This window comes from Durio zibethinus, chromosome 11, assembly GCF_047325235.1.
Source record: "Durio zibethinus cultivar Kanyao isolate XHJ-2024 chromosome 11, ASM4732523v1, whole genome shotgun sequence".
Classification (NCBI taxonomy): domain Eukaryota; kingdom Viridiplantae; phylum Streptophyta; class Magnoliopsida; order Malvales; family Malvaceae; genus Durio; species Durio zibethinus.
Genome location: NC_143172.1, coordinates 5,135,187 through 5,159,054, shown reverse-complemented (window position 1 = coordinate 5,159,054; position 23,868 = coordinate 5,135,187). Strand labels below are relative to the sequence as shown.

Below are 23,868 nucleotides of genomic sequence, written 5' to 3'. Positions count from 1 at the left end.
TGTGTGAAAGTAACAAATCCAGGATTTGAGATGAGAAAAATCTGTATACACGGGAAAAAGAATCTACATTTCCAATGACCCCTTTAGTAGACGCGACATTGCTTGTCTTGACGCTTAGAAGATAAAACAAATGAAACCCATTAGTGGTGCGTATAAGAGATATTTATAAAATGAGGCTTGGAGAAACCCGACAGCATTAATAAATCTCGATGGGAAACTTGCAATCTGTTAGAAGAGATTTGAAATGAACCAATAACAAAGCTCTAGTCAGCAGCAAAGAAGAATTTTATGTTGCATATGTGCTGAGGGACTCTCAGGAGAGGAATAGTTACAAGGTAACAGTTCAGAAAATATAAGGTATTTGATGTCCTTCTGAAACAGGAAAACTTCCGGAAAAAAAGCAAAATCCAACAGAACTGAGAAGAGCTCATAGTATTTGAACAATGGAATGGCAAGGATATCAACTTATATCGAATTTCACTTACTCCGATATGCAAGGCTTCTTCCGCTTTTTCATGTCTGGAACAGAGCTTGATGTGCTTTCTTTTGCATCCTCAGTCTTCCTAAGAGCTTGTCTCAACCCCAAGACAATGAACAAGTTGGTTAAAGTGAGAAGTGATTCAGCCCCTCCATGTAACCAATCCACATTAGATAAGGAAGTGCCATATTTCACCTTTGCTGTCTCAACCACATGGATAGGGTCACAATTTGGCATCCATATATAAAAAGTGTTAAAAGAAATTCTTGTTCATTGGTGAGAACTTACCATATATTCCAGCTGGGACTGCTTGGTAGACATGAAATCAGCAAAAGACCAATATGAAGGAAATTAGTAGAGTTGAAACAAAGCTATCGATAGCAAAATCAAGTTGCAGAAAAAAGCATCCAAAGTTAGAAAATCTTTACAACACTAAATTGAATGAAGCAGCATTTTGTTTGTTCTACAACCCTATCCAACTCTCTTTTCTTTTCTGTTTGCTTTTGGCAGAAATGTGTACTTCATGCTGCCCATATCTACTGGTTTGAATAGAAAATTAGCAAACATGCTTAAGACCTGAAAATGTATTTTAGGCAGCATATGTAAAGATGAAAATGAGTACCCAGGAAAAAATGAAGCAAAAACAAGATAGACTTGCAGTTAAAACAGATAAATCTATGTGAAGTGCTACACCAGAGATCAGTGCTGACAACACAATTCTCCAGCCTCACAACCGAGAAGAAATCACATTGTAGAATATATAAATGAATTAGAAACGAGCTGCCAGCCTCCCCCTGGTTCGGAATGACCAAAAGCAGACAGCAAATTTTCTACCATTCTAAGAGAAATGTTACGGCTTGCAGATGCCCCATCGTTGCAATATGTATCTCTGCCTAAGCTATGACAAGCCATCAATTCAGAATCTCAAAATGCAGCATACTATTATCCAAAGAGAAGAACTAGCATAGAATATGGGAACAATAGCAATTAAAGTCAAATATCTAACATATGAATTTCACAGTTTGATAAAACAAGAAGGGAATATATGCTAAAATGACGGTATCTCAAAATAGGCTTGTAAAAACATTACAAAAGGTAAACTAATAATCCTTTCAATTTGTCTACATCCTAGCTCATTTGTGTAATTCTATTCTACTTTTTTGCCTAAAAAGCTAATTTCTTTATTTCATAGCAAGAGAATCCATCTCCTACTCCCAACTCCCAAGTCAAAATTCACCTCATTTCTGAAATTTAGAACAAAAGACAAAGCACAAAGTAACCTCATAGTATCAATCACAATAATAAAAGATCTGAGAAAGATATACGTATTTCCCAGAAAACTCACTAGTGGCACCCACAAAGGCAAGCAAGAAGTAGAAGCCAAAAAGGGTGAGCTTTGGAGCAGACTTAGACTTGGTGATGAAGTACAAGAACCCAATGTATGGAAACAAAGAAACTGCAAAAAGCTGTGAAGCAATGCTTTCTGAGTCAATGTTTGGTGCCCATGGATCCACTGGCAATAACCACCCACGTACAATTCCTCCTTTCCTCTTAACAAATTTTCCATCTTTGTAACTCCTGAAATTTATACTTGATTTACTTGGGTTTGCTTGGTGATTGTTCAAGGATGAAGAAGTACCTGGAAATGTTACAGGGACAAGATAATTGGGTAGTTTAAACAAAGGTTGTAGACAGCTGAGATTCATCGTGACTAGACTACAACTTCGCTTCCACCTTCTTGCTTTCTAGTTGAGTCGCTTGCAGAGAATAATAGCATAGCAGTACTGTGGATTAGAAAAATTTGATCTCCTGGGTTTTGGGTTCTAATGGGAACAATCTGGCCATTGGTTAATGATCTGGGTTGATTGTAGTGGACCTAGCCCAAAAAAATTAACAATCTATGTTTCATTAGGACGGTCCATGATTGGATTTTCCATTGAGGATAGTGTGTTTGCTCGTTGGTGTAAGTTCGACTATTTAAAAAAAAACAATAATCTAATAAAATAGTTGAGCTCAATCATGAATTCTGCAAGTCTAACAAATAATAATGTGTGAGATTTTTCATTTATTTATTGCTCAAAGTTGACTTCAATTTTATTAGAATCAATTATTATATAATAATGAAATTAAATTCAAGTTTCAGCTTTACTATTTATTTATTATATATTTGTATATATTGTAAATGAAAAAGATATAAATATATCCAAAAAAACACACCATTTGCGAAAAAAATATAACTTAATTTACATCAATTTAAAACTGGATATTTATAACTTCACCTTTAACTGTAGATGAGATGAGGAAATCGAGTATAATATTATTTTAGTAGAGTTTAGGTATAGTTCTTCAACACACCTAGGTTTGACTAGTTCCCATCTTAAACGAAGACAAGAAGACGTAAGATTTAATCAAATGTCATCTTCCTCTAGCTTTGTCCTAATTTTCCTTTACCAGAAGGATCCGATACTTTTAAAGCTGAGAACTATAAATATATATTTTAAACAATGCTTGTCGGATGTATCTTATAAAAAGAATTTTGTGTTTAATATGTATTGTTTTAGTTTGAATTCGATGAAATTAATAAATAAATAAACAAAAAGAATATTGTTTAAAATAATAATTTAATGATTAATCTTAAAAAAATGGTTATATACAGTAACGTTAACCAAACCCTAAAATAAAAATGCTTGCAATAATGAAAGTGAAACTTGTGATTGTTTATATAATTGTTATTTGTTTTTTTCTCAAGTACCCCAAGAACATAGCAATTAGTTGAATTTGAAAACTTAAGTGATGTGGCTTCTCTCCTTTTTGAACAGTAAATGGAGAGTTTTGTTGATGATCAAATTAAAAGACACATAAACATAAAAGAAATTTATAATTCAATCAGTGTCATGTCAAAATTGTAAATAAAAATAATATTGTTTGATAAAAAATAAAAAAAATTTACAGTAAAAAAATTATTATAAATTTTATTTGTGTTGATATGATCTTTTATCCGACGGTCGATAGATTTTTCATTTAATATTGAAAAAGGAAATGAGCCAAATCCAAAGTTAACAGCATAAAAACAAATGGAAGAGGCCAACGAAGTCCAAACAAGCAAATGCAAATGGTTGAAAACAAAAGCAAACTTAGCGAGATATATTGAAGAAGCCAAGATTCAGAGAGCAAAATTGTACTGTTTGTCCAAAGGAATTTTATTTTCTGGGCTACATTCAGAAGAAAGATTACTTGATTTGAGTCATATATGCCAGAAACTAATTACTCTCTTTATCTCATGTCTCATGAATAATGTTTTAATTTAACTTTTAACTTTGGTTTTATTTTATTTTAAATACATTACTAATTAAATATAAGAAAATGTTTTCTAAAATACTTGAATGAATAGTTTTCAAACATAATTTTATAAAAATTAATTTAACAAAATATTTAAAATTTCAATACTCAAAGTTGATGAATTATGATTGTAAAAAAATCAAATCAAATCGTATAACTTATGAGAGGAATGGAGTAACTAGCATATTTTCTATACTGCTGCCAATCACAGCAAGAAATGAAGTTTTCAAATTCAATCGATTTTCTTTTTATTTAAAAAAAAATTCAATCGATCTTCTGGATAAACTTCAATATAAGAATTACATAATTAAATTAGAAACGGAAAAGTTATAGGATAATAGTTCCTGGCAAAGGCAATATATATCACTAGCTTGTTACAATCGTTTGCTTTATTTTCCATATATATTAGTACGAGTACAGTTTATTTAATGGTGCCCGAATCCAAGTTATGGCTGCTTGACCATAAATTCATTAATTGAGAAAGATAGCTCCCAGTCGCCTTCCACATTTTACACTATCATCAAATATTTTCTTCATGTCGTGTTTGTACTCGAAACCCATCTTCACCAATTTGCTGGAGTCACATCCAATGCCTTTTTTTTCTTCCCCCATGAACCTGTACATTGAAATCATCGAAATCAAACTATCATATATGAGCATATATAGAGCAAACTACTTCATTTAGATCTATAATTATTTTTTCTTGATGATTCCTGGCAATTATATATACATACTCTTCTGTTATCTCGTATTGTGGATAATTTTCTCGAAAATACGTTGCCATTTCTCTGATGGTTGGTTTAGCTGCTGCACAAATGAATCTGCCTCTCATGGAGGGTTTCTCCATGCTAGAAGATATGTGCATCACAAACGTCTTCAATGTGTACCATAGGAACTGATCCCAAAACTTCTCCATAAATTCTAATCCCTTGAAAGTATGTAATTTCCCAATAAGCCGTGAAAACATCACTTCAACGCTTGAAGGCAAGAAAGAAAGTAATGTCTCTCCTCCAAATAGGCCACAGGGAAGAGTTACAACTTCTAACTTGCCATCAGGATCATTGTCGTTATACCTCAATGCCTCTTTCTCCGCTAAGGTTTTTGATATAGTATATGCCTAACAACAGGAATTTCATCCAATAAAAGAGCTCAAATTTTCAAAGATAAAGTCTATTTGAATTGACTGAATTTAGCCATGATGAAACTAGTGATTTAGCGGAAAAGCAGAAAATTTTTCTTTTCCTTTTTCTTTTTATTAATATATTAATATGACCCTAAATTAAAATTTCTTTTTGTTTGGTCACCAAATAACATTTAAAAACATAAGGTAGTAACTATTTTCTATTCACGAAATAACAAAAAAATTTCTAGAAGTTTTTACATATTACAAATATTCAAGAAGGTAATATTGTTTCTGACAGAAATATATAGATGATATGGTAGTAATTTTAAAGGCTAAGGAAACACGTTGTAGTACTAAAGCACTGTGAACGTTAAAGTAAGGGGCAGGGCCGTGCAAGCCCCCACTGGCTGTGGCAATTAATTAATGATTAAACATGGTGTGGACATATTTGTCTGTCATTGACCTGCAATGGAAATGATGCATGGCGGTGAAGAAGAGCGTAACCGCATATATTCAAGGCCATGGTTAAATGTGACATCAACAGGAGTCCAACACGATTCATTTACGTAAGATTTGATGTTAAATCCATCTTTCGTTAGTGGTAAGGAAGCCAGCACAGAAGCTGTGTGGATAAGCCGTTTAACGCTTTGTGATCGGATGCAGGACTCAGCGATGCTCCTCACTCCCGAAATTGCTACTTCAACGATTTCCTTTGTAACCCCCCAAAAGAAAAACCAAGTCTTAAACTAATGTTACAATTAAGCAGCTATGGCTTATGGAAATGACACAAGGAAAAGAATCAATGATCAGCAGCTAATTAACTTGATTAAGAGACTAACCTGTGAGGTTTTAGTACTGCCGGCTATTTGCTGCTAAGTAGCCACGTGGAAGACAAATTCACACCCTTGAATTGCATGTTTAAACTCAATGGTATAGTATAGTATCAGCTTGAAATAGAACTGGTTTGGTCCTGCACCAGGGAGGGACTTTAAAAGCCCAACCTTCGATTTGTCCTCTGCAATTCAAATATCAAATTTTGTATCAGAGATTGCATTAACTGGAGGAACAAACACACATAGAGGGGAAAAAGAAAAGAAAAAAAAAGAAGAAGAAAACAGGTGAACGAGAGAGAAAAACCCAAGTTTCGTAGCGTTGCATGGACAGTGTATTCTTTTTCTAAGAGCTTCTTAACAAGGCAAGAACCTAAATATCCAGCACCACCAGTAACGCAGACCTTGCTTGTAGCTTGTTTTCCCATTCAGATCTCTTTCTTTTAGGCCCCCTTCTATTACTTTAATTTATAATTTGTGAGATCAGTTAGAATTAGAGAAGATGTATATAAATATGCAAGGTACCTGGTTCTTATTTTAATGGAGTAGTTAATAGTATTAAAGAGAGAGAGAGAGAGAGAGAGAGAGAGAGAGAGAGAGAGAGAGAGAGAGAGAGAGAGAGATAACAATACCAGCTTGCTGTAAATGAATTGAGAAATGGTCAACTGAATAAAATAGTGTGATGAGATGGTTTCTTTTGGTGCGCAGCTTCGTCCTTAGCTATCTCTCCCACATTTTATAGTAACTTATACTAATCACATGGGTAGGGTAGGCAACCGTCATGAAATGTAACAAGACGAAAGCAAAGAAAAAGTGCAAACAGCAGGTGATTTTGTTATGTTTGCTCTTCTCTCTTAAAGGATCAAGAATATTTGAACTTCACTACCATGCTAAGGAATATCAATATCAATAGCATAATATTAAAGTTGTCCCCGTTCAATCTAATGCAAGAATTTTGCCAACTCAAAGCTTAATGTTTTACCATGTGTCTTTTAATTAGTTTTTAGTTTGGCCAGCTTAAGGTTTAATATTATGTCATTTGTTTTTTTATAGATCCTTCTTTAATTATATATACCACTTAGCTCATCAAGTCTTACATGTGCATTTTTTTTTCTTCTTTAATGGTAAAAAAAAAAAATTATTATTTAAATTTATTTATTTATGCTTTTTTTATTTTTCTTTTAAAAATATTTTTCATAAAATTTTATATTTTTTTATATTTTTCAAATAATACGTTAAAATTTTATTAGTTTGGTAAAAAATTTTTGAATAATTAGAAGTGATAAAGAAAAACATAAAAATGATATAATTGATTAATAATAGTTACCTAACTTTCAAATAAAAAATTAATAGATCAAATATATTAATCAACATAATAAAAATAAATTAAAAAACATACTAATGTTTTTCTAAAATTAAATCTCCACATTTCTTGAATTTAGATTGTCTCAAATTTGTTTTTATTTCCTTTAACGCATACAAAAATTTTCAAATTATTTTTTTTTTACATTTTATCTTTTAAATCTATTGTTTATCAACATTATAAAAAAGTAAAGAAAATAATATTAAAATAATTAAATTCAAATTTTCTTATAAAAAAGTAAAGAAATAATATTAAAATAATTAAATTCAAATTTTCTTAGACTCCATCTCAAATTATATACGAATATTCAATTTGGAATGAAAAGAGTATAAAATTATATAATATTATAAATAATTTTAAAATTTATTTCAGTACTTTCATATGATAAATACAATTACATAATCTAATATAAACAATTTTAAAATTAACTTTCAGTGGAAAAATACAACCTAATATAAATAATATCATAAGTTAATGATTATTTTCATTTACAACTAAACTGTATAGTTTTTTATAAAATAGTTTTGTTTTTATATAAAAAAAAAAAGATAAAATATTAATGTTTTGATAAATCAATTTTAAAATAATTGGTTCCATTATTACAAAGCCACCTCAAATTTTGCTTGGTTCAAAAAAGTTATTTACCCTTTTTTTTAAATAATTTGACAACAATAGATTCCATTATCACAAAATTTCCCCAAATTTAGTTTGATTCCAATAAGTAAAATTTTACGTTTTATATTTATAATCATTTTTAGTAATGAGAAAAAAATCAAATGCAAATATTATTACAAAAAATTTCATGTTTCAAAAATAAAAATTGTATTTTATAATATAATAATTCATTAAAAAATTTTTGCTTAATTTTTATGATCATAAATGAGAAATAATAAAAATTATTGTAAATTATAATTGATTGCAACTAAATTATCTAAATTATCAATTTGTTTTTTTTCTTAATTAATTTAATCTTTTTATTATTTTTTAAAAAAACTATTCTTAATAATATTTACTTTTACTTTTATTAACTAATATTATTTATAATATTATTTAATTTAAAATTATTTTTTATGAATAAAAAATTCGAAGTGAAGCGAGGCTCCATTCTAGTTCTATATAAAAATACCAACTCCAAATATGGAAATTAATAAAAAAAAACAAATATTCTCTTGATAATTTATTCAATTAATTATTTTCTCCTCTATTAATGATTTTTTATTAAATTAAAATATTGACCAATTTTTGTTTACCTTCTTATTAATATTGAAGTCCTTATTAAAGTAAACTTTTCTTAATTTGAAACTTTATCATTCTTTTAAATTAAAAAAAAAAAAAATTAATGATGTGTAGTGAATTATTTTTTCCCAGATGCAACTCCTACTATTAGTAACACAATGACGGAAATCCCCATGAACATATAATTATTCCTTTTGATGCTTTCGTTGCTTACAAACTTCTATTAGCAACAAAATGATAGGAATCCCCTTAAATATGTTATTACTTTGATTTTTAGGCTCATTATAAATTTCAAGAACAAAGATACCACTTTTTTTTTATATGTTAATACTTTTTCTTATGTTTTAAAAATGTTATCACTTTTATTACGTATTACTACTTTTTCTTAATCTTCTTACGAATTAACAAATTTTCGTATCATCTGTTAATTTTTTTTATAAGTTACCGCTTTTTACCTCATAATAAATTATTAGTTTTTTAAGTGTTATCATTTTTCGCATTTTAGTCCTTGTTATACTTTTTCTTATGTGTTAAATTTTTTTAAAAATTTTTCTAATGCTTTTCTACTTTTTACCATGAATTACTATATTTTATCTTATGTGTTTCAACTTCAATTACAAAAAATAATCAACCTTTTAGTTCATTTTCAATAAAACACGAGTAGACTATCACTAACATAAAATGAAAGTTGTTTACCAAATGAGAAATTCAGCTATGATGTGATAAAAAAACGGATGCACAGACAATGAAAGCCTCCTGTTTTGACTCCATTATTATAGTTAAAAAAAAAAAAATCAAACAACTTAACGGGGATGAAGATGGTTTTTGAAACTATGCACTCACAAACAAATGCACAATTTGGCAAGCAAAACAAGAAAAGAGCGAGGGAATTAAAGACGGGACTAGGAAGAAGTGGGTTCAAATGCTGCTTGTTCATGCCAAGTGCCTTGCAGGTTGGATTGCCACAACCTTACAAGCCCATCACTTCCCGTAGTTGCCAAAGTCATTCCGCTCATATCCCATTCCATCTGCCACACCTTACCATCAAACAAACAAAAAAGACTTTATCATCTAACTCACCTCCATGAAAGTGAAACAAATCTACCTAAAGTAAAATAAGCTAGGACACTAGGCACACAGAGTAAATAAAATTCAGTAGTTTCTTTAAATTCATAATAATAACCTCTTTCTCTAGGTCTTACATGCATTTTTCATGTAATGAATGCCTACATTATCCAACTTCCTCTCCAAAAGATGAAGTAATTGAAGTGTAGTCATAGAGGCAAAGGAATACAAAAATAATGCATATGCTTGTATTTATTCAGTAATCGATATCAATACTGATCCAACTTGCCTCCTCAAAAAAGGATGGAAATTTGACATGCATGCATATGGAGGTAGAGAAATACAAACCAATACCTGTTATATTTTTAAAGGCGTTTAAAGGGCCAAAACTTTTCTTTGCCTAAAAAATTTAATAAAAAAGTAGGTAAATATTCTTAGAACGTCTACATATATCAAATATGTTATCTCTATCTAGTTCGGAGTACCACACATTCATCAACCATCAAGGTACCTCTCTAAACCTTAAGACAAAATGCCATTCATCAACCATCATCAACCTGAATTTCACAAGAAAATGAGAAAGAAAAAGGCAACAAGATGCAAAATCCAGACTGGTGAAACGAAACAGAAATCTAAAATGAAATGAGAAAAGGCTAAGATAAAGACAAAAGAAAATGATGCACTTTTGTGGTGAAGAGACAAATTAAGGAAGAGGAGGTAGACAATTTAGCAGGTAGAGATGGTGATAAATTAAGATCATCAGTGCCAGCCCAGGGCTCTTAGCCTCTTACTATTTCATGATGAGAAACAGACAAAGAAGCTTTGAGAATTTTCAGTGAGATAGTTTGGTACATTGCACTAGTATTGTAACCTTTATCCTTCTCAAAATTATGTTAAAGGTCGCATATTTTGTACCAGAGTGCATTTTAGATGATCAATCTCACCATCTAACTGAAAACTAAAACTATTATGTAGAAAGTCCTATTAGTGAGGAGTGATACGCACACAAATTATACAAATCATATTTAGATTAACAGATAACAATATATGGAAGCTCAAATATAAAGTTTTAACTATAGAATACCTCACTGTTGTGTCCAGAAAGCAATGCAACCTTCTCTATTGAGAGCCTTCCATCCAAATCAGGGGTTGATCCAACATGCCATATAGAAATTCCTTTCTGAGATGCAACAGCTATTACCTCATATGGCCTGTATCACCAAAAAGAAAAAGGTATTTAGTTTGAAATGAATTCACAATGCAAATGGTCTGGAAATTATCCCAGTTGAACTCCAGCATAAAGGAGGAACTTGTGGACCTTATTTTATAATGTCTAGAATCCCACTAATGGGCAATGGCTTCTAAAAACACAATTTCATAAAGAATAATAATTTCCATTACCGTCCAATGTTCGGTGCCCATGCAACAGAATAAACTTGATCTCCCTTGTCACCAGGCAAAGCCAACTCTGCCACTGGCAGCCATCTCTGATGAGCTGGATCAAATTCCCACATCTATGAAACTCTAGAGTGAGTCTAAATTAGCAATTTTAACAAGAACTCCGCATATTTCTGTCAGTATGCAAGTCAGTCAAGAAAAATGCCACCAGACAAACTCCTAACATCAAAATATAAATATATTTGGCTACTAGACTTGCAAATCTTCCAAAAACTCTGGATTTCTGGAACTTTATAAACCAAACCAAATAAAAGTACATTGTAGACTACAGAGATAATGCTCATGCATGGACTGAATTGATTATACCCCAATCTCATCATATTAGAGCAGAATTTAGCTGCAAGGACAATGAATTTAGGAATACCTTGGAAGAATTGAGTTGTGGAGTATTAGAATTGAAACCCAAAATAAAGCTCGATTCTTGCCCTTCACCCCTTTGAGGATTCCAAGAAATAGACGCTGTTAAGCATGAAGCCTTCCCAAATGTAGAAACAGAATCTATAACATTCTGAAATTCAGCCTGGAATAAAAAACATAAAACAGTTAGAAAAGAAAATTCACAAAATGGATGAGTGGACAGCGTACAGACACTCATCAGAGTATAATAAACCCTGCAAAATTGATGATTGGGAAAGGCTGGATAAAAAAAAAAAAAAAGGAAGGACAGATGCAGAGAATTGATTACCTGAAGTTGCCAGTTGTTTAATTCCAACGGATCAAGGAGCTCAAAGACTTTCACAAAGCCATCTGAGTAAGCAGCAACCTGCAAAATAAAACAAAGAGCAGCTATGAAAATGTCAATTGTAAAAGCAAAATAAACTATATATACTATTATGGAAACATGAAGCAGAATAGCAAAAAAAAAAAAGGTTTTAAAACCCACCATTTTCAAACTCGTTTGATTGACTCCAAATTGAACATCTAAAACCTTGGAACTAGTCTTAAAGCTTTTGCATAGCTTCCATAGAAGAGGCTGTGTACCTAACAAATTTTACAGTATCAATTGCCATTTTCGAAATATTACCACCAAATCTAACCATTAAAAATTTCAAGAAAAAAAAAAAAAAGAAAAAGAAACCTTCTACAAGCTCTTCCCATATTGATAAAGTCCCATCTTCGGAAATGCAAGCAACAGCATCCCCATACTCAGGAGGGATCCAAGTAACCTTCACAATGCCAGTTTCATGCGCCTAAAATCAAAGAAAATAACTTAAAATTTTAGCCTAAAATGCCATAATTATTATTAATTTAATGAAAAGAGAAACACAAAAAGGAAAAAAAAATTTTGTTTTGTTAAGGGAGACCTTGAATTTGGAGGAGCAAGTGAAGGAAGAAGAGGAAGGGTCACGAGAATCTAAGACAGATAGAGAACCGTCAACGGAGCCTGCGGCTAATCTCTCGCCGCAGTAGTTCCAGGCCGAGCATGTCGTGCCTCTATCGAGTGTCGCGACTGGTTTCTCCATATCCGTACAATGTGTTACAGATTCAGGTGCAACAAAACCCTAGACTTTGGGGCTTTCAAAGGTCCAAAACCGAAGCTTGTGGTCTAAAATATGAGCCTTGGATTGACTGAGGTATTGGGCTGAGGCCGTTACTATAAACCATTTTTTGGAAATAAACTGGGCACCACTATCAAAGTTAAATCCGAGAAGTTAATACTACTAATCCAAGTATAATAGTTAAAAAAATCTTGTGAAAAAGTTAAATTGAATTAATTTGGGTTTTACTCATATAATTTAACTTAAAAAAAAAAGACAAGAAGCTTTCCTAAAAAATAATAATTTTTCAACTTAAAATGTAAATAAAATCTTAAAAAATTATTTCCAAGACCAACGTCTAAATTGAAGAAATTCAAGATTATATTTTAAGAATTTATTGAACATAGTTGAACTATAAACTTAAAAATGAGAGTGAAAAAGTAAAATGATTATCGAGAGATGAGATATAAATGTGTAAAATAATGAATATTAATAAAAATATCTATAAATTCAGTGTTAAAAATATTTCTTCACGAATAAATTTATCTTAAGCCAAGAATCACCATTGTTGGAGGGGATCATTATGTTTAACAGATAAGATTACTGAAAATGGTTTTGCTGGTGAGATAGGCACGAGATAAACGACATCGGTGAATAATGATATGAAGAGGCACTCATATCTTTGATTGCTGAAAAAGAATTTGAAACAAGGTAAAGTTGGAGGATGATTAGTTAAGCCTTTTAGGTAGATCCACTGATGTAGTTATAGGAGGCGTAATGGTGGCTGAGGAGAAGTCGATTGATGATAAGATAGTTTCATCTTTGTGGTTGAGACATGATTACCGTTACAGTGCCAAATGTTGATAGCTTTTTATGGTTTGAGGATAGTGATCTGGTGAGATTGGCGAGCAGAGATGATCCGGGACCTGTTAAAGAGTAAAGAATGGCTAAGGCCACTAGAGTTTGAGGTTTGAGATGCGATCCGCTGTAGTCAGTAAAGGTATTGAAGATGGAAGAGAAAAAGATAGTATTGAATATTATTAGAGAATAAGACCTAGGGTTTGGTACCCTTATCTCTTACCTTTTTTATATCTTGTAATATTAATGTGGTTGATTGACATAACTAGAAATGTGTACGTGTGTCTAATCCTTTTTTGACAAGTAAGTCAGGCCTATCTGGACATGTGGTGCCTTTGTCTTGAGTGGTTATTGTCAATGGGTCTCACATCTTAATCTTATCTCGAGCCTTTAGGCATTGGCTTTGCCATTAGTGGGCATAACAAATCCAACAAGAGAAACAGCCTAATTTATCCCATCATCTTCGAGAGTATTAATCATCCTGCTTGTACACTGAGGCATGGACTTAATATTCCCCTTACCCTCCTATAAGTAATATATGCTATTCAATCACTACTATTATAAAAAATAGAGTCCAAAAAACTAATCTGTTAAAAAATTATTATAGTTTTAATATCACTTATTAGGTTAAAAAGTCACAATATAATCACATCAACGAAAATAAAATCAAATAATGAATCAAATACACAAGAGAGAATAATTTAATGTGATTCGATCCAACTGACCTACGTTCATGGATAAAAAATAAGATCCACTAGTTATAGAGAATTATAAACATACATAAAAACATATCAATCAATAACAATCAATATCCATAGACCCTCTCAATCTCCTCTAGTCTTATTGAGTATTCTCGACTTAAACAAACACATATCCATATGCACTCTTTCAACACAACAAAACACATGCTCATATTCAACCATACATCACATCTATGTGAACACTCTCAGTTTCTTCTAGTCCACTTATAAATAAACATACACACTCATAAGACGTAAAATCCCAATACTCCTATAGAGTATCTATCCCACAAAATCTTACAACTCTCTTACATATTTTTCTCATACCTAACCCTACAAATACTTCACTTATTTATAATCATACAAACTTACCTATTAAGAATCTTTTTTTCTCTTAAAATTCTTCTCTTTCAAGTTAAATTTGCCTATTAAAAATCCTATTTTCTTTAGAATTTTTCTTTTGCAAGTCTTCTTGTCCATTAAGCAATATCTGGCTAATTCCAAAAAAAATCTAACAAATCCCAAATAAATTTTCTATGGGATTTAAGTCATTATTTCTAACAATTTTCATCTTGACTCAAATTTCATCAATCATCTATTTTCATGCTAGACATATTTGATTCCACCTGCAATGGAAGTCTCACAATCATTTTCTCTTGTGTGTCTTTACGTTTCATGCAAATCGATCTTCAAAACACAAACACAAACTCGAACTTCTTCCTTGAATCGAGCTCCCCTTAGCTTGCCTATTCCCATGTCTCAAATCATGCTCTTCCCACATCTTGAACCTTTAGCTCTTTCTACATTTCAAACATTTGGCTCTGATACCACTTATTAGAAAATCACCACAACTATGATATCACTTGTTAGGTCAAAAGGTCCTAATCTAATCACACCAGCAAAAAGTGAAATCAAACAATGAATCAAATACACAAGAGACAATAATTTAACGTAATTCGATCCGATTGACCTATGTCCATGGATGAGAAACAAGACTACTAGTTGTAGAGAATTACAAACATATATCAAAACATATCAATCACTCAACAATCAATACTCATAGACCCTCTCAATCTCTTCTAGTCTTATAGAGTATTCTCAACCTAAATAAACACATATCCATATGTACTCTTTTAACACAATCAAACACACCCATATCCACTCATACATTACATCTATGTGGACCCTCTCAATCTCTTCTAGTCCATTCACAAACAAACATACACACTCATAAAACATAAAACCCCAATACTTTTATGGGGTGTCTATACCACAAAACCTTACATCTCTGTTACATCTTTTTCTCATACCTAATCCTATAAAGACTTCACTTATTTATAACCATACAAACTTGTCTATTAAAAATCATATTTCCCTTAGAATTATTATTTTGTAAGTTTTCTTATCCATTAAGCAATATCTAATCAATCTCAAAAAAATTTTTAACAAATCTCAAACAAATCTCTTATGAGATTTGAGTCATTATTCCTAACATAATCAACAATCACCACACATCAATCATACTCATGTCGCTATTGTTGCATAATTGAAAAGTTGGTACAACATTACAAACGTATCTCAAAGTTCTAACTGTTATTTTCCCTGGTTCTTCCATATTTCTGCTACTTTGGCCAGTGATTTTATGGATGATCCATATGGGTTTAAAACCATTTTGGCAGCATCATTCAATTTTCTCATCTTGTTTCTTAGCAATTTCTCTTATTTCCCCTCGATCAGTCCCTCAACAAAATTTACAATGTCTTCTCTCCTCACTACCCTATTTTTGTTCTTTTTTACCCTTAATGCAACCTTCAAATCATCAACTAAAAGCATTGCATTCATTTTTTGTTCTGCATAGAGTGACCAGGCAATTAATGGTACGAAAAAGATGCCATATGAACTCCAGTCACCAGCACCTCAAATTTTTCTCTGAATCTATAAATTCGTATAATGGCCTTCGGTAATGAATTTCACCCACAATGGGTTAAGAACCCTCAATTCGAGCCATCTTTCCTCAATCTCTAAAGCCCAAGACAGCACTAGCGGGCCGACCCCTTTGGTCCTTCTCATGAACCCATCAGGGAGAAAATGGAAAGTGTCTTCCACACTTTCTACAATGAAGTGGCATTTGTTGCCTTTTCATCCAGGCTCTTCACAACCCATAAAAATCTTTGTCCACTCATTTTCAGCCCAAGTGCGAATTCATTTAGCTACTCATGAGAAAAAGTCACACCGCTTTCGAAACGGGCATAAACGCAGATCTATTAGGCTGAGCATCTAACTAATTTAAACAATGGTAAGACCCATTTGGTTAAACTTGTTAGTATTAGTGGTCCAGCTTTGTAAACCGCTGGTAAGTCAAGTTCCAGTTCACCCTCAGTCAAATTTTTAAAGTAAGAATTCATATCATTTTAAAAATTATTTTAGTGATTTAATTATTATACTGATAAAATTATTAAAGCGATTTAATTATTGATGATCTTAAATTATTATATTTGATATAATATTATAAATCACTAGTGATCTTAAATTATTGTATTTGTTATTATACAAAAAAAATAATCATAAAATATAACATATTTAAAATAACCTTACAAAAAAAAATTTTTTAATCCTTATTGAATCAATCATTTATAAAATAATTAAATATTATTTTATAGAAAATTATAAAATATAAATTAATTTTGATAAAAAATATTTTTTAAAAAAATTATTAAATATTTTCATTATTTTTATAATTAATAAACATTTATTTAATTGGAATAGAAAACCCTTTTAAAAATAAGTTATTAGAAAAATAAATTTTTGAAATTTTTTACTAGTTAGCTTTATAAGGCAATGTTAAATACATCTTAAATTAGTCAAAGAATATATATTAAAAATTACTTTTCCATAATAATAATAATACTTTCACATCATTTAGATTATGAATTATATTGCCACTCACAGTAATGATTTTATTACTCTAAGTATTCAAGATCATTGTCACCTAAGATTTTAAAATTAATATCATACTGTAGACACCCTATTTAGTCCGGACCCAAACCTATTGGACCTGATCTAATAGGGTTTGGGTCTAAGCCCATTGGACCCGATTTAGAATCCAACTAGCAGGCCCAATTGGCCTTTATTCTTTTTTTTTATTTTATTTTTTTTATTTTTTATTTTTCTTTGATTTTTTAGTTGATTTATCTGTTTTATTAGATTTATCATTATTTTAACAACATTTAGTGATAAAAAAATAAAAAATTATATCTTTGGTCCTAAATTGGAGGTTATAGAGTTACTATAGGTTTTAATATAAGGTAGGATGAGTCTTAAGTTTTTGATAACCCAATCGAATGAGGACTTTGATCTGATCAAAAATTCTTCTGATCTAATCCTATAAATAGCAACAAAGCAACGAAAGCAAAAAAGAGGAAACCAACCAACAGAAAATGGCAACACGACGACTGGTAGGCAGCGAAGCTGATAAAGTAGTAATAGTAGTGAAAAGAGAATATTGTCGGATTCCAGCTCATCTTCGACTTTCGATGAAGACCTTACCGATGTAAACCCTAATTTCGATCCCAAACTGGTGGATGAACGGTTTGGTTTGTTGACATTGACTGAACCGATCGGATTGAAACATAATCATCGTGAAAATGGTGATGGAATCACCAATGGATCGTTGAATCAAGAGAGAATCAATGATGGCGACAAAGACGATGATCAATTACGAGTGGAGAATGAGGAAATGTTTGGAGATGAAGGGTCTTTGAGTCCCAGTAATAGCGGATACGCCACTGATAGAGGGAGCAGCAGCGCCACGAGCGCGTTCAGGATCGATGAAGCGAGTGAGATTGACGATAGTGAGATTTAGGTAGTGAGAAACGATGGGTCACTCAAAGAAATCATCGATTCTCAGGTTTCCTCTTGGGTGCCCGATAAATGCCACGTCGATGAGGTGATGCTTCGATATCATGGAAGAAGCAAAAGAAGCACTTCTTTATTTTGAGTAATTCTGGCAAACCAATATATTCCAGATATGGTGATGAATACAAGCTAGCTGGTTTTTCAGCAACACTTCAAGCCATTATTTCTTTCATGAAGAATGGAAAAAATCATGTCAAATTGGTGAAGGCTAGGAAACATCAGGTAGTCTTTCTTGTGAAGGGATCAATTTATTTAGTTTGCATTAGCTGCACAGAGGAGCTTTTGAATCATTAAAAGGATAATTAGAGCTTATTTACGATCAGATGATACTTATTTTAACAAAATCGATAAATAAGTGTTTTGAGAAGAATCTTAAGTTTGATATGACACATTTACTTGGAGGAACAAATATTGTTTTCTCTTCCCTCATCCATTCCTTTAGTTACAGGAGGCCAGAACGGAAGAACCGAAAAAGCAATGACAGTGGAGTTCATGACGATAAAGCCACAGCTGATGGTGAAAGCACCAAAGGTAGTTGATGCAGTGTAATTCTACAATATCGTGTTTGACACTATCGATAATAGCTGTACTCTTTTCCTCAAGTGCAAGGTTGAGCAAGAGCTTTTTCATATCCTCTCGATTCAGTTTAAGCTCGCTGGCTCTACCGTTCTTGTATCTGACATCGCTAGTAACTCTACTCTCGTGAAAAGTGAAAAAACTACATGTGTGCTTTGCATCAAGATTGAGGACGTAGAAGCTGTTATAACCAAAGTCATAAGCGCTGGAGCCATTACAAAGGGAGGTGACGCGTGCTGTGGTGGACACGTGGGCAAAGACAAGGCTCCATATGGATACAATTGGCTCATTTGCTCTCTTGCCAAGAATGTTGTTGACGTCCCTACATTGTTGGGATTTGGTTCTTTAAATATTTTTTAGAAAAGTTGAAAGTATCAATTTTTCTTAAAAATAAATTTTTAAAAATGGATTTTTGAGGAAAAATTGAAAGTATTAATTTTTTCTGCACAAAAGCAATCATTTTTTTATTTTCTTGATTTTTTTTAATGTTAAATAATCCGACGATGGAGCATTTGCAAGTGAAACAGTAGTTTTCTTGCATACTCTTGAGGTGAGGAAATTTTTTTTTATTTTTTGCTAAAAGTATTAGAGTCAATTGAGAATAATTTTTAATAATTAATTACTTGGTAAATTTTTAAAGCTTATTGGATAACACAAAATTAAGCTGGTATCATCTTTTGATGGGCGTTATGAGGGTGCTATAACTTTTTTCACACGTAACCGAACTCCCGAACCCTATTTTGGTTAGTAGACCCGAACTTATTCTTTTAGGGACCCTTAAACTTAGGAGTTTTTTGAAAAGATAGATTCCTTAGGTGGTTAATCGCACCTAGATAAAAAAGATTGGTGATGACTCCTTAAGTCAATGTCTAGTGATAGATCCCCAAATCTAGACGTTATGATAGCTTGACGACTCTACTGGAGACGTCCGAAAGTCAGGCCAGCAAATAAATTTGTGTTATCCAAAAGCCTAATAAAATTGAACTTTTTATATAGTTTTTTTTCATATTTATTTATTTTGTTAATTCTGTCATTTATATGTATGTGCATAACATGAGCTCTATACCCGAGCTTCATCCCTCTATGAGGGAGTAAAGTACATATTGCTTTCGTGAGGTTTAATGCCTCCGTAGTGGCTAGCGAAATATTCCCACTCAAATTGAACCTTTTTTGCCTATAGTCTGTAATAGGTGAAGATTAGGATACCTTACTAGTCTGTGACGGACAATGATGTAAAGAGTAATTTGAGAACCTTTAGACTTTAGCCTTGAACTACATATAGTGAACCTTAGAAGTGTCTAACCTTAAGATAGAGCTATTTCTACCCAATGATAGATATACCCTGAAACTAAGACACAAAAATGGTGTTTATCTAATCATTTTGATTGTCTAACTTTATGCATCATTTTATTATCATATGTAACATTATGCATCGGCATCACTTTCATTTCATCTATGAAACTAACTATGTTGTTTGTCTGATTTTATGTATCTGCATTATTTTCATGATCATGTTTTAACACAATCATTTGCATCCATTTCATATTGGATTTCATCTATAAAAATGTACATTTCATTCGTGCATCAACGATCATACATAAAGCATAGCATAGTATTTCTAATCATAATTATGGTACTAAAAGTTCAAGGATAGCTCTACCAAGCAACCCCATTCACCAATATAATACAAGAGCTCGAGCTAGATAAATAGAACAAGAAAATTACAATCATCTCAAGAGATTAGAGAAAGCTCAGAAGAAGTTAGAAGAAGAGTTGAATAAGATTTTAGATGCTTTGAATAAACTAAACAAGGGAAAGGCAATAGAGGAAAATGCTAGCCAACAAGAGGAGGATGACCCATTGTACCCTTTTGATTTTGAGCCACATCAAGTCTAATCTGCACAAGGTCCACCACCATAGTAGTTCACCTATCTTGTAGGGTACACATATCTCAGAATGCTATCAGCTTCAAATCAAAGATAGTACCAAAGTTATATAAATCATGTCTTTACTGAAAAGGCATTAGAACCAATATCAGTCCCTAATTTGAATTATCCAAAAGAAAAAGAAAATTAAGGCCCAAAGAGAAAGGAGCCTGTAGAAGCCTCAAAAGCTGAATAAAAGATAAACTTGTTAGAGGAAAAGCTGTGAGCAGTAGAGAGAGTCGATTTGTATGGCTCAGTTGATGCTACTGGATTCTATCTAATCTCATATGTGGTTATTCCTTCAAAATTCAAAGTGCTAGAGTTTGAGAAGTATGATGGTACAAAATATCTAAAAACTCACATTATCATGTACTGTCAAAAAATGACTACCTATGCTAATAATGAAAAGCTATTAATGCATGTATTCTAAGATAACCTAACAGGCTTTCCTGTAAGATGGTATGTCCAATTGAATAGGACCCATATTCATTCTTGAAGCGATATGGCTCATGCTTTCATTAGTCAATACCAGCATATAATAGACTTGGCCCCTGATCATCTTTTGTATAGAATATGAAGAAAAAAGTAAATGAATCATTCAAAAAATATACCTAACAGTAGAGGGATGTTGCTTCTTAAGTACAACCTTATTTGATTGAAAAGAAGACCACCGTATTATTTGTCAGCACTTTAAAATTTCTCTATTATGAAAAGATGATAGGGTATGTCACAGAATTTTATTGACATGGTGATCTCAGGTGAAATCATTGAGAATACCATTAAAAATGGTAAGCTGAAATGAGGAGAAACCAAGAAGGCACCCGAGAAGAAAGAGACTGAAGCTTAAGCTATAGGCTTTGAGAGATAGTTCAGGGGATATCAACCCTATCCACCTTAAGATTGCTCTCCATACTATCCTGCTGTGAACAATACTTCATCTTATCCATACCAACTAGCCACATATCCATCTAATTCATCCACATACCAGCCCATTTTTATCCCCCAAGCTCTCACATACAGCCTTAACATTCAAATTCCTGCAAGACCCTAAATTCATCCTATTAACCTTGCAAGTGATTCACGAAAGCAACGGACTATTCGAGAAAAGCTCGTATTTGATCCAATCCCTATGATTTATACGGAGTTATACTGAGAGCTCTATAATAGCCACTTAATTGCTTTCAAGTCGTGTGAAGCCGCTCAAGTCACCTTATCCTAAGTAGTATGATCCTACAGCTCACTATGACTACTATTATAGAATTGCTGGCTATTTCATTAAAAATTATATTGTTCTAAAGTATAAAGTGCAACGGTTAATCAAGGATGAAATGGTAAGTTTTGATCAAAGAAAAGTAACAACACCTAATGTTAGTGGTAATCCATTACCTAATCACAATGTCAATACTTTGAATGAGAATCAAGAATATGTTAATTTAAAAAGGCCTAAAAAGTCATAATGAATCAATAGAGCAAGATAAAAATCCTTCACCTAATTGCATAGGGGCATGATTTTAAAGAAGGATGTTAAAACTAGTTGAATGCTACTTGTCATTCTAAAAGTTCTTTTAAAGTAATGTTAGGATTTCTTTTTTGCAATATGATTTCACTTGTTATCATTTTAATAAAGGTAAGTTAATGCATTTTATTACATTTTCTTTTTCATTCAACCATTATTCTATACTTCGTCACATTTCATAACTTTTCATTCCCATCCCTATTCTCAATGATGAATGTTTAGACAATAATACTAACAATAATTCTAAGATTTAATTTTGAAAACTCATTCACATTGATTGAAAGAGATTATTTGAGTAAAAAAATAGGTTACTAACAGATATGAAATGGATATATCTTAAAGATGCAGTCTTTTATAATGATCCATGAGCATATTTTTGTTCAATAGATGATGTTCAAGGAAAACATTCATATTTGAGATGAAAAATAACCATTTTTCTTTTACCACTTGAAAAACCATTCATTGATACCCTTTTGAGCCTACTATGATTTTTTTTTCTAAAAGAATCCCAACCAAGGATCACCCTTCACATTGAGGGGTAATTTTTGATAAAAAAAAAGAGTCTAAATATTAAAAAAGAAAGTAAAAAGAAAAAGAATAAAGCAAAGAAAAATGTCACACCTGATTTGGGGCAAAATAATATGAATCTTTTTTATAAGGAGTGAGGTGAATGTGAAAAAAAAAAGTAGTGAAATAATTGGGCAAAATGTCAAGTTGCATCAAGTGATGATCTTTTGGTTTTGAACCTTTTTAATTTATATTTTGAGCCTATTATATCTATTTTTTATGACCCTTCACCATGGCCTACATTACAATCTTTAAAAAGTCTATTTGGATCAAATATGGATGCTTGAATTGAATGGTCATATGTTGGTTAAGGCATGCTCAGGATGGAATGACAAGATCATGCTTCATTGCTCTAACGATTAATGTGAAAGATGGGTGAACGAATGAAAGAAGGCAAAAAGAGAAAAATGAAAAAACAATAGAAAAAAATGAAAAAACAATAGACAAAAATGAAAAAAAATGAAAAAAAAATGAAAAAAAGAGAAAGAATGAAAAATGAAAAAAGAGAAAAATGAAAAAGAGAGAAAAAGAATACTCAAATTGAAAACTCGAGATGACGATTTGGGTAGAAAAAACATCTAAGCTAAAAGTTTGATGGATAGTTCTAGTATATGGATGATCAAGGTATCTGAAGATCTCTCAAAATTGGGATAAAGTTTGATGAGCTCAAAATAATTTTGACAGTCAATGGAATGAGTTTTTGAAAAAGAATCTTGGATTAATATTCAAAATGGTCTAAATACACCAATCATCCCAATAACATACATCCAACTTATTTTTTCCTCATTCATTTTTGTACCAAAACTCACTTCTCATTTATTACTTTTCTCTCAATGTACTTACTGCTTTTTTGTTCTCACATCTCTAAAATGAATCAAAGAAATGTTTGATTGCATTGTGTTTGTCAAGAATTGAAATGATAATGAATGAATGAATATATGCTTAAAAGAGTCTTGCATTCATTTGAAAAGAAATCCAAGATGATAAAAAAATGAAGAGATCGTAGAAACCTGAGAATGATGATTTGGGATAACACGTGGTGTGATCAAATGATGAAAATGATGATGGGTTGGTCAACAAATGAAAAGAGTGCAAAAACTTGAAAAGGTGCTATGACCAATTGATGAATACAAGGATGAATTGGTTGACATGACTTGCAAGTTATGATTGAATGATGAAAATAATCAGTGGACAAAGTTTGTTTTGGAATGGTTAATGCTGAGACACCTATGAGTAATAACCCAGTGATTGTGGATGAAACTTGTTCTAAAATTTGTTAGTGCTGAGAAGTCCATGAATGGTGGTCAAGTGATGATTGATTGATGAAACTTGTTCCAAAGTATTGAGAAACTAAACAAGGAAGACATACGAAATGGTAGAGTTTTGAGAGCCACATTACCA

At 31.8% G+C, this 23,868-nt stretch overlaps 3 protein-coding genes across 4 annotated transcripts; all 3 read right to left on the bottom strand.

The window, feature by feature from the left end:
- Positions 1-264: 264 nt before the first annotated feature.
- On the bottom strand, positions 265-2,459 carry LOC111290431 (uncharacterized). 2 transcript variants are annotated; one of them, XM_089767820.1, is made up of 3 exons: positions 1,824-2,459; positions 767-787; positions 265-678 (listed from the first exon to the last, which is right to left on the bottom strand). In XM_089767820.1, the coding sequence occupies exons 1-3, from the start codon at positions 2,182-2,184 to the stop codon at positions 482-484; spliced, it is 579 nt and encodes a 192-aa protein (XP_089623946.1). In that variant the 5' UTR covers positions 2,185-2,459; the 3' UTR covers positions 265-481. The 2 variants fall into 2 exon arrangements, with proteins under 2 accessions (XP_089623946.1, XP_089623947.1); XM_089767821.1 differs by having other exon boundaries at positions 767-784; positions 1,824-2,445.
- Positions 2,190-6,198, bottom strand: LOC149516004 (NADPH HC-toxin reductase 1-like). The gene is made up of 7 exons (XM_089768708.1): positions 6,078-6,198; positions 5,825-5,955; positions 5,404-5,650; positions 5,283-5,347; positions 4,552-4,934; positions 4,331-4,433; positions 2,190-2,354 (listed from the first exon to the last, which is right to left on the bottom strand). The coding sequence occupies exons 1-7, from the start codon at positions 6,196-6,198 to the stop codon at positions 2,190-2,192; spliced, it is 1,215 nt and encodes a 404-aa protein (XP_089624834.1).
- A 2,894-nt stretch (positions 6,199-9,092) lies between these two features.
- SEH1H (Transducin/WD40 repeat-like superfamily protein) lies at positions 9,093-12,454 on the bottom strand. Its single transcript, XM_022882836.2, has 8 exons — positions 12,197-12,454; positions 11,971-12,082; positions 11,776-11,873; positions 11,578-11,655; positions 11,257-11,412; positions 10,836-10,948; positions 10,519-10,645; positions 9,093-9,406 (listed from the first exon to the last, which is right to left on the bottom strand). The coding sequence occupies exons 1-8, from the start codon at positions 12,353-12,355 to the stop codon at positions 9,272-9,274; spliced, it is 978 nt and encodes a 325-aa protein (XP_022738571.2). The 5' UTR covers positions 12,356-12,454; the 3' UTR covers positions 9,093-9,271.
- Positions 12,455-23,868: the final 11,414 nt, after the last annotated feature.

Coding starts and splice junctions, on each gene's coding strand:
- LOC111290431 (XM_089767820.1), bottom strand. CDS start 2,184: ATGAATCTCAGCTGTCTACAACCTTTGTTTAAACTACCCAATTATCTT. Junction 788..1,823: donor TGCCTTTGTGGGTGCCACTA/GTGAGTTTTCTG, acceptor ATGTCTACCAAG/CAGTCCCAGCTGGAATATAT. Junction 679..766: donor AGTCCCAGCTGGAATATATG/GTAAGTTCTCAC, acceptor TGGTTGAGACAG/CAAAGGTGAAATATGGCACT.
- LOC149516004 (XM_089768708.1), bottom strand. CDS start 6,198: ATGGGAAAACAAGCTACAAGCAAGGTCTGCGTTACTGGTGGTGCTGGA. Junction 5,348..5,403: donor ATGCATCATTTCCATTGCAG/GTCAATGACAGA, acceptor TAATTGCCACAG/CCAGTGGGGGCTTGCACGGC. Junction 4,935..5,282: donor GTGCTTTAGTACTACAACGT/GTTTCCTTAGCC, acceptor TCCTGTTGTTAG/GCATATACTATATCAAAAAC.
- SEH1H (XM_022882836.2), bottom strand. CDS start 12,355: ATGGAGAAACCAGTCGCGACACTCGATAGAGGCACGACATGCTCGGCC. Junction 11,874..11,970: donor ATGGGAAGAGCTTGTAGAAG/GTTTCTTTTTCT, acceptor AAAATTTGTTAG/GTACACAGCCTCTTCTATGG. Junction 9,407..10,518: donor TTTCTGGACACAACAGTGAG/GTATTCTATAGT, acceptor TTTGATGGTAAG/GTGTGGCAGATGGAATGGGA.